Source organism: Ylistrum balloti, unplaced genomic scaffold (assembly GCF_031769215.1).
Source record: "Ylistrum balloti isolate Yb309-2 unplaced genomic scaffold, AGI_CSIRO_Ybal_v1 Utg370346, whole genome shotgun sequence".
Lineage (NCBI taxonomy): Eukaryota > Metazoa > Mollusca > Bivalvia > Pectinida > Pectinidae > Ylistrum > Ylistrum balloti.
Window position 1 is genome coordinate 429698 of NW_026782248.1, and position 14229 is coordinate 443926.

General features: G+C 39.8%; 1 protein-coding gene across 1 annotated transcript in view; it reads right to left on the reverse strand.

The window, feature by feature from the left end:
* Positions 1-1870: 1870 nt before the first annotated feature.
* Positions 1871-14229, reverse strand: part of LOC132553740 (uncharacterized) — a 76325-nt gene continuing 63966 nt past the window's right edge. The window contains exon 3 of the mRNA XM_060218011.1: positions 1871-4044. Coding sequence (XP_060073994.1) covers positions 2633-3697 — 1065 coding nt within the window. The 5' untranslated portion in view covers positions 3698-4044 and the 3' untranslated portion in view covers positions 1871-2632. The remainder of the gene's footprint in view (positions 4045-14229) is intronic.

Sequence of the window (14229 nt, forward strand, 5' to 3'; positions counted from 1 at the left end):
TATACTGGGATATGCGTTAGCAGATATCACACTATGGCGGTTCCTTGTTAGATGGGGAGGGAATCGTCGGAAGTGGCAGCATGAATTCCATGTATGGGTGCTGCCGGGGGAGAGATTGGAGGGTAAGAAGTAGGGAGGGGCGGAGAGATGGGTAGGAGCAGTCGAGGTTGGTTACTATCAATCCTCGATTCGAGGGAAGGTGAGGGGCGGATAGGGGGCGGGGCGGAGAGGGGGGAGGGTAGGAGGAGTCGTGGTTCGTTTCTACCAATCCCCAATTTGAGGGAGGAGGGGCGGTGAGGGGGGCGGAGAGGGGGGCAGGAGGATTCGAGGTTGGATTCTACCTATCCTCGAGGGCGGTGAGGGGAGGGGCGGATAAGGGGCAGGATGAGTCGAATTGTTTTCTACCTATCGGCGATTGGAGGGGAATTAGAGGTAGGGCGGTGAGGGGGTAGGAGGATAGCCGAAGTTGGTTTCTATCCATTGTCGATTCAAGGGAGGGGGAGGGGCGGAGAGGAGGGCAGAAGCCAAGGTTGGTTTCTACCCATCGCCGATTCAAGGGAGGGGGAGGGGCGGAGAGGAGGGCAGAAGCCAAGGTTGGTTTCTACCCATCGCCGATTCAAGGGAGGGGGAGGGGCAGAATGGGGAGTCGAGGTTGGTTTCTATCTATCTATCTCCAATTCAAGGGGTACTGCAAAATCACCATGATGGAATGGGGTGTGAGTGCGGTGAGTGTGTCTCGGGGTGGTATTACAAGATCCGATGGCCTGTATTGGAACTTATGAGGGGACACATGTATTTACATAAACATCTACACAGTGAGGAAGTCATTTGAAGAACAGACAACAGCTTAACACCGGGAAACAGATTAACTATCATTTTTAGGATCAAATGTACACACACATCCTAAACGATCTAGGATGACGTCTGAGTTCAAAGGAGAAAAACATTTCAACGGTGGAATCTGTTGACTGATCAGAAGTATACTTAGCTTGAAAAATAACACACAAAAATACAATTAAACTGTTTAGCTCTAAACTTCCCGTCTTTTGTCTTCCAAATTATCTTTAAAATCCCAATTAATAGCATAAAATTAAAAACCTCGAGAGTAAGATTGAATTGGTATTAGGTAGATCTTATATAAAACTGAAAAAAAAAATCCCAGACATATGGTTAACTTCCGGTGTGTTGGAATTGTTCAAGACAAACAATAAGATCCGATATCCTGAGTTGAGTGAAAAAAAAATCTGGACATTTTTTCATTTTCGTTTAAATTTGAAAATTTCTGAAACAGAACAACAGAAAATTAAGTAATCTGAAATTCTTTGTCAATAATTGTCTTTCGAGTTAAATCTAAAACCAAACGAGAAATGGGTTCATTTGAAGGACAGGGAAGTTACACGTAACAGAAAGTAGGGGTCAGTTGAGGGTCAGGGAGTTAATTAATACACGGAAAGGTGGGTATCTCAGCGGAAAGGACGCACGTGGGATTAAGTTGAAGTGAGTATGGGTCACTTAGAATGGGGGGAGGTAGAGTTGGTCGTCACTGAAAGGGAGATACTTTTATATGGTGATATTCGAACACAACTTGGGAGATGCTATCACAATGGGAAAGGTATACCGATTCCATCATGGACAGGTAGGATACCAAACAACGGGGAAAGGAAAGACTCACAGATATTGATATATATACCATCCTATTATAAATGTGTTTACTGATTCTGCCTTTATTAATGCATGGAACTTATCACTAGATTATAATGTACACATTTCTTGCCCGTCTACTGATTCGATCATGGATTGGCGATGAAGTAATTAACTGAAATTCATATAATATATTGTTAAAAATAATTTAGAATAGTTATATCTTTTATTAATACATCATCGTTTTAAGGCTACGTAATGTTGAGATTTATTCAGAAGATGATGAGTGATTTAATGATTTCAGAAACAGTGCAGTCACGAGAACGTATTTGTTACATAATAATATCTCGATTATTTATCGCTGTCGAAATAATTGTTTTATGATAGAGATGCCGTATATTCCTTAAGTTCAATATCCGAATATTCGTTTCCATGGCAATTACTTATAGTATGTTCGTTTCACTTTCAGAGGGCTGTCGTTACACACTTGATCTGTGTATTGTAACGGTAACGTTTTACCTAATACCTAACAATACATACACTGCCTCGATGTTTTCAATACAACGAACGTAACGCATAGATAGTTAAACTAGGCCTATAAACTCGGTAAAAATGAGATCTTCCAAACGTTGCTATATCACAACTGTGAAAACTAATATTCGAATATCATTTTCCTACTCGAATACCGCCCTATGGAATGAGTATTCGAATATTCGTTGACATCAATATTTTATACATACAGTGTAATATTTGGATAGCGGATCTATAATCCATTGTATAGGACAGGGGATACAGCGTTTTTACCGTTCAATCAGCATTCCGATATATATATATATAAGCAGACAATAGCGTAACACCTTGGCTGCGGATTCACTATTAAGACGCCCTCTATCCGTGGTATTAGCTCGAGATCTCGATGAAGCACGCGGTACTCTAAAGGCTGTTGTTAATTACAAACTATGCTAGCTATGTTACCTAAGATCCACGTTCGTCAGTGAAAAATAGCTTCATCATGATTACAAATTTCGGGTAAAAATATTTTGGGTAAAATAAACACTTTGCCACTATCGCCCACTCTAGATTCATACCCAGCGCAGTCTATCATCCCCTTCCATACCGGTAGGTTCGGAAGTAGCCTTTTCTTCCACATTTCGGCTTTGTTGCACATAAATTTTATCCTCTTTAATCCATTGGCTAACTGATGGACAGCCAAAATAGAACCGGAAGCGTCCACTACCTTTGCACCAACTTCACGTGCGTACCATATTAACCAGTTATCCACCAGAGGGCGTCCTATTACGAGATCCGGTACAAATTCCCATGGAAACAGTTCGTTCGTTATATAATAATCCCCTGCAAACCCCCAGGACAGTTTTCCGTGAGGAGCTAGTTTCTCTACATCTTTCGTGCCGTTGATTACCGGTTCTTGGAGCTTCGATATATTTACATCTACACGCTTTCCAACGATCAGTAATGGCCCTTTAGAGAATTCCTGATTTTCAGCCACCGCTTCGAGCGTTTTCACTAAACCATCATTGAACACTAAATCCGCATTAGCGTATCCATAAAATTTACTCCTTGCTTTGCCAATCACCTCCTGGAACATTGTTCTAAGAACTGGTGTTCCAAAACACGCCGTACGATCTATTTTCTGCACCTGCCAATTGTGTTGCTTGGCGATGTTTTGAACTTCCGTGTCATTGGAGTATACTAGTGTTGTGACGCTGCGACTTAATGACGCCCAGTTCCTTAAAGCGTTGTGGTACACTACCGGCTTTTGCATCGAAGGGTTCCACGTGGTGAAAAGTGTCAAAAGACTGTCGTTATTAACACGCGCTTCCCACGTTGCGTTGATGTACTTTTGGTAGTCGAAATCCAGTTCAACGTAATGTCTGTGGAACAGCTGAACTGATCTACAGGCCGTGCATTTTAGGTTGAGGTCGGTCCACAGATTGATGAGGCTCAGAATTACAGTCAGGCCTATTAGACACAGAAGAAGACGACGCCATCTTGTTCGTGTGTACGTCAAACGTATCGGTATCATTTGCCAGGGCATTTTATCACAGGACGAGACGTTCTCGGCATCCCGGCGTATCGTTAATAGACTACCAATTAAGGTGTACTCAGATTGGTAATCCAGGGTAATCCACTCACTACAGGACAAGGTGCACTCGCCTTGGTATAACGACGTATCGTCCTCTTATAAAAAAAAACCGAGGCGTACTCTATTGGGAATTCCCCGCAATCACTTCAAATCGAGGTGTACTCGGCTTGGCATCCCCGCGTTCCGTCCACTTACTACAAATGGAGGTGTACTTGGCTGAGCATCCCGGCATTCACTACAGGTCGAGGTAAACTCAGCTTGGCATTTCCGGGTCATTCACAAGACCGTCAATCACGCACCTGGAAATATATATATATATAGGAGTTCAAAATTAAGTACTTGATGCAGCTCTATTCTATGATACTAGTTACAGGTAATACATTAGAATGAATAGGGCAGAATGGAACAATGGGAAACGAAGGCAACATCTGTGAAGTTTCAGAACTTAAAAAAAATCTATAGATACACTAGCATATCAATGAACGTTTCAATGACTAAGGCAGAGCCTGACTGATACTAAATACAAAGGTAGCAGATCGTCCACGATCTATACAATATACAAGCAACAGCGAGACTGACGTTTTACAAGACATCTCTCTGTAAAAATACAAAATTAATGTTGATCGGTGTACACTGTATACAGGCGCAAGGAGCAAGCACAACAAGTTATGATAAGGTTATGGTGATCGTGAACCAACACGACACACAGACAGCAGTAACGATTGTGAATCAACACGACACACAGACAGCAATAACGATTGTGAACCAACACGACACACAGACAGCAATAACGGTCGTGAACCAACACAACACAGAGACAGCAATAACGATCGTGAACCAACACGACACACAGACAGCAATAACGATCGTGAACCAACACTTCACACAGACAGCAATAACGATCGTGAACCAACACGACACACAGACAGCAATAACGATCGTGAACCAACACGACACACAGACAGCAATAACGATCGTGAACCAACACGACACACAGACAGCAATAACGATCGTGAACCAACACGACACACAGACAGCAGTAACGACCGTGAACCATTACGACACACAGACAGCAATAATGTTCGTGAACCAACACCACACACAGACAGCAGTAACGACCATGAACCAACATGACACAGACAGCAATAACGATCGTGAACCAACACGACACACAGACAGCAATAACGATCGTGAACCAACACGACACACAGACAGCAATAACGATCGTGAACCAACATGACACCGACAGCAATAACGATCGTGAACCAACACGACACACAGACAGCAATAACGATCGTGAACAAACACGATACAGACAGCAATAACGATCGTGAACCAACACGACACACAGACAGCAATAACGACCGTGAACCAACATGACACACAGACAGCAATAACGATCGTGAAGCAACACGACACACAGACAGCAATAACGACCGTGAACCAACATGACACAGACAGCAATAACGATCGTGAACCAACACGACACACAGACAGCAATAACGATCGTGAACCAACACGACACACAGACAGCAATAACGACCGTGAACCAACATGACACAGAGAGCAATAACGATCGTGAACCAACACGACACACAGACAGCAATAACGATCGTGAACCAACACGACACAGACAGCAATAACGACCGTGAACCAACACGACACACAGACAGCAATAACGATCGTGAACCAACACGACACACAGACAGCAATAACGATCGTGAACCAACATGACACACAGACAGCAATAATGATCGTGACCCAACACGACACACAGAGAGCAGTAACGTTCGTGAACCAACACGACACACAGACAGCAGTAACGACCGTGAACCAACACGACACACAGACAGCAATAATGATCGTGAACCAACGCGACACACAGACAGCAGTAACGACCGTGAACCAACATAACACCGACAGCAATAACGATTGTGAACCGACAAGGCATACAGACAGCAATAACGATCGTGAACCAACACTTCACACAGACAGCAATAACGATCGTGAACAAACACGATACAGACAGCAGTAACGACCGTGAACCAACACGACACACAGGCAGCAATAACGATCGTGAACCAACACGACACACAGACAGCAATAACGATCCTGAACCAACACGACACACAGACAGCAATAACGATCGTGAACCAACACGACACACAGACAGCAATAACGATCGTGAACCAACACGACACACAGACAGCAATAACGATCGTGAACCAACACGACACACAGACAGCAATAACGACCGTGAACCAACACGACACACAGACAGCAATAACGATCGTGAACCAACATGACACAGACAGCAATAACGATCGTGAACCAACATGACACACAGAGAGCAGTAACGATCGTGAACCAACACGACACTGACAGCAATAACGATCGTGAACAAACACTTCACACAGGCAGCAATAACGATCGTGAACTAACACGACACACAGGCAGCAATAACGATCGTGAACCAACACGACACACAGACAGCAATAATGATCGTGAACAAACACGACACACAGAGAGCAGTAACGATCGTGAACCAACACGACAGACAGCAATAACGATCGTGAACGAACATGACACAGACAGCAATAACGATCGTGAACCAACATGACACACAGAGAGCAGTAACGATCGTGAACCAACACGACACACAGACAGCAATAACGATCGTGAACCAACATGACACAGACAGCAATAACGATCGTGAACCAACACGACACACAGACAGCAATAATGATCGTGACCCAACACGACACACAGAGAGCAGTAACGATCGTGAACCAACACGACACACAGACAGCAATAACGATCGTGAACCAACACGACACACAGACAGCAATAACGATCGTGAACCAACACTTCACACAGACAGCAATAACGGTCGTGAACCAACACGACACACAGACAGCATTATTGATACCTGTAGTATTTAGTTATATTTTGCACAACATACTTGACGAACGTTTACTACATTTGATATTTTCACCAAACAATCTTCCCTTTCCTATAATAACCGTGCTCTGACAACCCTACATTCCGATAATACCCCCACATGGACTACAAAGTATACATAATGTCCCTCATAACCATAGCCCTTCACTATATTCTCATGGGGGAAATTGTTTCTAGATGAAATTAGCCCACAGTAGCGTCTTAAGACTTGGGTTTAAGTTTCTCATCGATTATCGTTTTCCTCCTGTCTCCAGGCTTTTCAAAAGCCAATAACACACTCATTGTTCTGGCGTGGTCCTTCATAACATCAAAGCAGCGAATTAACCCGTTATATAATGTTTCCTCCGTATGTAAAGCCATTCGTTAATAGTTTAAGGTTATCTGTTAAAGACCTTAGAAAAAAGTAATTAAAAACGCGCGCACTCATATACATTTAATCAAAAAAAGATTAATTACTCATCGGTATAGTTGATAAATAATTTATTTCAACCTGCAGCAACTAAACTGTAATGTTAGGGACAATCTCCCCATGCGAGACGAGTGTTGTCGACAGGATATATTTATATAAGCCTCCTTTAAATTTGAAAGTGCTGAACTTAAGCCGACGTTATAGTGTTATCACACTGAAGTATATTGTATACAGCGGAAGGCCATCCCACCGGTCATATTATACTGACTACAGGTGAACCAGTTGTTACACTAACAAAATACCGTGGTCCTATCTTTTGTATCACCTCAGGTGCATCAGCTGCCGAAAACGTGCTGATTATCATCGTCACACCATCACGTTTTTTTCTATTTATAGAATTATCGTTTTAGAGTTTGTAAACGATAGCATTTAACCGGGTTAATGTAAAGGATAAAAAAAATGTTCCTCATTTTTCAATGGATGGAAAGTTACTGTTTTAATCATAGACTACCAGAACAATGTATATTGTGGTATACCTACACAATCACACTAACTGCTCAAGTCAGCGGCAGCAATTTTAATCTGAAGTCAATATATCGTTTAAAACATATTTTGATTCTAAAAAAACAAGGGAATTTTCAAAACCTAACATCACTGTTGACATCATCACACGCTTTGTTGCCCACAAAATTAAGATATTCAGATATCAGACACAGAGGAGATTTTGTATTATGCATTGAAATTATTACTGTGTAATCACACCAGTGAAAATGTCAAATTATCACATTCCTAACTGATTCGTGACAGAATACACAGCCACAAATAAATATAAATAAATCCCTTTCTCCCGGTATAACAAAAACAAACAAAACTTTGATGAAACAACAGAACAAACACTTGTAATAAACACTGGACACGATCATCTATACAGGTAAACACGTGACACTCAATTTATGACAGATTGAACAAAAGCGTGACCTGCAGCCATGTTTGGTTGCCAAGGCAACGCCTGTCGTTTACGTCATATCAACTGACTGGCAGGAATAACGATAATGTAATAACTACAAATCGTGACGTCAACAACGGTTACTTTATACAGAGAATCTTTTGTTCTTTTCGCCCATGAACAAGAAGGAATTATTTAAGTTTGGGACAAAAAATTGTTTCTTTGATAACTCTTTCATATAATCCCCAGAGGACGAAATGAACATGAGGCGAATTCATGTATCATCGTACAAGGGTGAAAATAAACTGGGATGAAAATATTTTGGTATATTCTGGGCCTGTATCCCCGCACCTTGTACACAGGAGCTTGACGAAACGATTCGATCACTCTAAAATTTCTGAAAATGGGTTTTTTTCTAGAATCTACAAACATTTATTTGGACAATTCCACGAAAATGAGAATTATTCATACCAAACTGTATACCCTTCCAGATAGATAATTGTTAAATATCATAATAAACCTCTTCATGTTACAGGCTATATGTTTAGAGCAAAGGGGAAATGAGAAATCCTGGAGTTGTTTTTCCCTTTTCCCAGTATTCTACCGGCAGTATTTCAAAAGACGCCGTTAAAATGTCTTGAACAATTCAACTTACACAATAACTTTGAAAGTTTTACAAATTAAATTACTTTATCAAACTTTATAACACTTAACTACACCATGTGTTTGGTCAAACTCAGCCACAGCACTTTGGTTTAAATATTTTCATATATTCGACCATAATGACCTTGAAAATTCCCGAACGTCATTTATGTTATTCAAAACGAGGCCGGACGGAGGTATGGACGGAAGGATGTCGATTCACAGCAACAGGTCACCAATAACACCGCCCATGTCATTTAGATAGAAAGGTGGGCTTAAATCTTAGACCTTTGAGTTGAGTTACTAGACACAAAAATAGAACTAAAATTCTAAAAATAAATCAAAGGTCAAACAAGAGGACAAGCGGCCTTGAGGGTCACACGAGATAAGCAATATTGAATATAAATGTTATAGGCTGAGTAGCTTTCAAGTGTCATGAAAAAGGAAATTGTAACATCGATGATGATAACACTTAAGTGATGCTTTATAAGCCCTTGGAGGTCTGCCAGTGTCATTACATGCATACCATGAAAACTATTATCCTATACTATTATGATAAAGTCATTTCAAGTGGAAACTAAACAATGTTAAAATGTACATTGTACATTCTTCTATAATTTATGGTAAATTTAACCCCCTCCCCAGGGAAAATGCGAGACCCTGGGGTCTTAAAATCATAGTTAAAGAACCTTAAAATGCTTCCACACATGAAATGTATTTGATTCTACAATAAATGGGTGTTGACCATATTTTCAAAAATTTGAGTCAATTTGACATATTTTGGCCCCACCCCTCAGGTCCCTGGGGGTGGGGACCGTATTATTTTTTATTTTGGTTTACCTTTGGCCAGGAAAGGTTTTTGGAAAATTTCACTGAAATCGGTTCAGGGGATTTTAAGAAAAAGTCGAAAATGTTCAAAGTTTATGGACGCAGGACGCACAACGCCGTACAATAGGCGATCGCAATATGTCACCATAAGGATTCCTATTCCAGAAAAAAAACATTTGAATCCCAAAAATAGATTTACAAATATATATCCAAACATTAACCCACTAGAATGTATCGAAACGAGGTTTACATGCAGACACTCTTTCTATTGACGGGAACAAGCCAGCACTTCATGATCGACAATGTTCCGAAATCCACTCCAATTCATACTAATTCAAACGAAATATGATCGAATTGGATAAAAAGGCCACAAGCGTGAGAGATGACGTAATACTTTGACGTGTAGGGAGATGATTACTGTTCCTATCAGGACAAAAATCAAATATGTCTAACAGCTCTGTCTCCATTTTAGATATCGAGTCGTATGTTCTGAGTCCGTATCGGAAGGATAAATGTAAAATACGGAATGACAATAAGAAGCGGGACGAACATAATTCAGACAAATTAATTACAGTGGTATATGCTTAGCCGGGAGTTTGTAGAAATGGGACGCGGGAAAGCAGGGTTAGCTTTGTATAACATGCCATTTGATATGAAACTCATATTCATTCCCTTATATCAACTTACTGCAGCTTTTCACCACATTTTATACCACACGAAGCGCTGATTTTACTTGCAATTATGATAATTGTGTTGATTGTGTTTATCGGCGATGATTTGTCTTCAAATTTATGAACTGATGGAAAAATAAGAACACTAATTCCTTGACATAATGACACCATTCAGTGGACGGATGAAAAACATCTTTTTGAATACAACAGAAGGCAAACTTGGATCAGACGGGGGCATTGATTCCGTAATTTATACATAACATATCCACAGGCAACAATTTGTTCTGCCAAACAACATACAAGCATAATGAATAATTTGTATATTTTGTCACAAAAAGATACATAACAATACAGATCAGCACGAAGTTTAGTAATAAAACGCCAATAAATCAGTATCGAAAGTGTCTTGATTCACTGTGTAGTGTAGACATACATAGCCCCTGGCCATCCTGTGTCATGCACTGTATGCTTTGCCAATGACTGCCACTGTAATGCCACATTAACACATTATAACCTTGGAATTGTACCTGCAGGTCGTAGTTCCAACACAACATATATAAACAACTGTCTATTTTGATTGATTGACCACTAATAATGTAAGTCAATTCTAATATATAGAATGCCTGCCCAGATCTGTCAAAATTTTCCGGAATGATGTGTCCAAAATTTAAAAAATGAAAAAAGAGAAATTGGTTCAGTTATGCGTGTTGTTAGAGCACTACATTACGACCCCGTGATGCAAATGCAGGGAGGGGCATTCCTATAACCTATAATTAAGTCCATTCGTTTCATTCTATCAGTATGTTGTTTAGCGATAAGCTTGGTAGCCAATGGGGGAGGGGCGTGTGAACATGTTTCCAGATTGTAGAGAAATATGGCAACATTTCTTGTGTTTAAATGTCTTTTGACTAGATGTGTTACAGGCGATTTCAGTTGGATATGAGCAGAGCAGAAAAGATTCATGACTTTAAATAACGCCACCAGGGAACAGGGGCGAGCGTTGAACAATCTAGAGACAGGATGTGACGGGGCACTGTAGTGCACGGCGCGTAGGGCCCACCACTGGATAAAGCCTTATTATAAATTTGCACAAAATGTAGAGACAGCTAAACGTAAATGCATTGTATCCATCTGTCTGGTATACCTGTTTTATAGGAGTCAAGTTATCAAGTTCTTCAAAATTAAATATTTGTTTTCAATTAAGCACCCTGAGATAGTGAGGGACCTCCGTGAAACCAGGAACTACCTCCTTCTCCAACTAGAAAGGTCTTTATAATAATACACAGCGGGGAACACATATACAGATCTAAAAAATACAATCTCCATTTATCGAAGTGACATCTATGAAACCAGGTTAATACTTCTTTCAGAATCAACCTTCCTCGTAATACTTCTGGATACAAACACATGTGATTTTTTCATCTTAAATTAAACATTTCAATTGGTGTTTTAGAGCATTTTTAAAACACTGTATACATCGAGTTGTTCTCTACAAAAGTACATAAATTTTCAACTAATATTATGATTTTTCAAAATTTTTCGAGTACATAACATGATTCCCAAAAGAATACTTACATGCTTATTATAACAAATACAACAAAAATTAAACTTCCGGAGTTTTCTGTAGGAAAAGAACGATAAAAATCTACCTTTGTTTTTGAAATTTCCGGTAAACAATCCACAGACGGTATCCTTGTTCTGTAACGGTATGCCGTACACACCTGATCTGATCGCCTCAGTTACTAACTGACCCCGACAGGTATGTATTATGTCACAGTCACCTGTGTTTAGGTAAATGCAGGTAAATATAGCACAGGAGAGAGTTAATGCATTTATTTTTGATGCCACTTCATACTCGGTCTTAAAAATGGAGACTATTTGAACAGAACGTCTGAGTGTCTCGATATCGGCTGGGTTTTTAATGCAATGAAACTCCAATTCTTCGTCTACACATCAATGTGTCGTGATATCTTGTGGCACTATAAACGGCTACTGGTGGTAGTTAAATTTGTAAACGTCCCCATCGTATCCAATGGTGTCACGTGACTCGTTGTATAGACGTGAAACTTAAAAAGATATAAAAAAAAAAATCATTTAAAATGTCTACTGTGGATTGACAAAAGTCTTTTGGAGACGAAAACATAACATAAATACTATGTGGGATTGTCAATGGGATATTTTGCATATTCACTGACGTAAGTGGTTGAAAAATTGCTGTCAGGGGCGATATGGGGCGGATAATGGTGGTGGAAGGGGTTGGGGGAGGTGTGGGGGCGTGGCGATTGTAAAAGTTAATCGTTATAATGGTTTGTTACATTGCTTCGCGCTATGAATGTGTCGTATTGTATAACTATCGTCAACCCTAAACAAATTTGACAAGCACAAAATCTGGAAATGATTAAATGATGTTTGTGCGTGGAACAAACACCACTAATCGTCGTTTATACATTATATCTTTATATAATTGAAAATTTCCCCGCTATCTTGACATACACTGCCTATTAATTTTTCTTTTAATCCAAGATAACACACAAGCGGAATTTTGAACAATATTTTATGTGTACTTAGGAACAGCAATTTATCATGATGCTTGTCCTTGAGATACAGCCATGACAGAACAAGGCTATCCCTGAACCTTTGTTTGGGATCGAACCAAGGTCTCCAGTCTGCACCAAAGTCTTTACTCTGATGCTGTTTCGACTCTATCTCGGTACATGGGCTCTCTGGGAATAAGGATGTTTAATAGCGGTATGTATATACACTCAAAATTTCTCAAATTAATTTTTTGTATCACGATGTCATACAAACATGTGTTATCCAGATACACTTATAGTGTAGACATCATCAATTTTGTTTCGTTTAGATTCCAGTTCATGAACGTCTCGTTTTATAATTCCACAATAATTAGTTAAATAGAGAACCTGAAAGTTTGCGCTTTGAAGGGAAATAGTTTCTTCAATAGGCCTAAACATGTTGAAAAATCGTAACTCAAGATAAAAATCAATAAAACCGCACTGCTTTATGGACTAACTGCAAAAATAAAGAGTCAAACAATTTCAAGTCATGAACAACTGAAACAATATAAATGTAAACAAGAGTAAACAACCCCGGAAGTCAACCAAGAATGAGCGTGAGTCAGCATGAACGTTTTGCCCAAATTAACCACCAAGATCACTTTTGTCCACTTACCGGGTCGATGAAAACCAATTGATTTCCTTGCTGTCTGACTTTGTTAGCCTGATAAATGTCGAACGGAATTAGCCTGTATGTCACTCTATCATGACAATTCACTAGTAAACTTAATTCTTCTTATAGCCTATTAGTTCCTGGTTTTGACCTAACAGGCAAAGAATCTGGAAACAAATACTTGCGTTGTGTCTACACTTAGTTTTAAATGTATCACTTATCTTGTCGTCTCTATAGCATTTCTAAACTTACAAACAAGTACTGCTTTTATTCGACAAACGATAATTAATACTCTTTGCTCAAACTAATACCAGAGAAAGAGGATCACGTGTAAAACTAAAAATAGATTTAGAGAATGCCAAAGGCAAAAAATGCTACAACTCTAAAAAAAATACCGTTTCTTGAAAAAAAATCAGGAAAGAGCACAATCGATCATTGAAAAAGACAAGAAAATCACCTACAAGTAGCGTGTCCGATGTGATTGTACTTTCTTTGCTGGAATGCAGCATGATACCCCCTATAATGATGACAAAACACCAGTGCTACCAAATTTTCCACTTTATCATATTTTCCTTAACAAAACTTTCTCCCTCATATTTTCCACAACAAAATATTCCGTATGTCATTTTTTCCCTTGGAAAGACTTTGTGTCTATCTTAGATTTCCATTCACGACGTGAAAATACGACACGTCTCATCAGAATGATCTTTAGGCAACAAATTCAATGCACATATCATTAAACATTTGTAGACTGGGTTTGAGGTCAACATGTATTATGTGAAACTAGAGGACTAGACATTTGCCTGAAGCCGAATTTTGTCCCAGGGTTCGACCGAAGGCA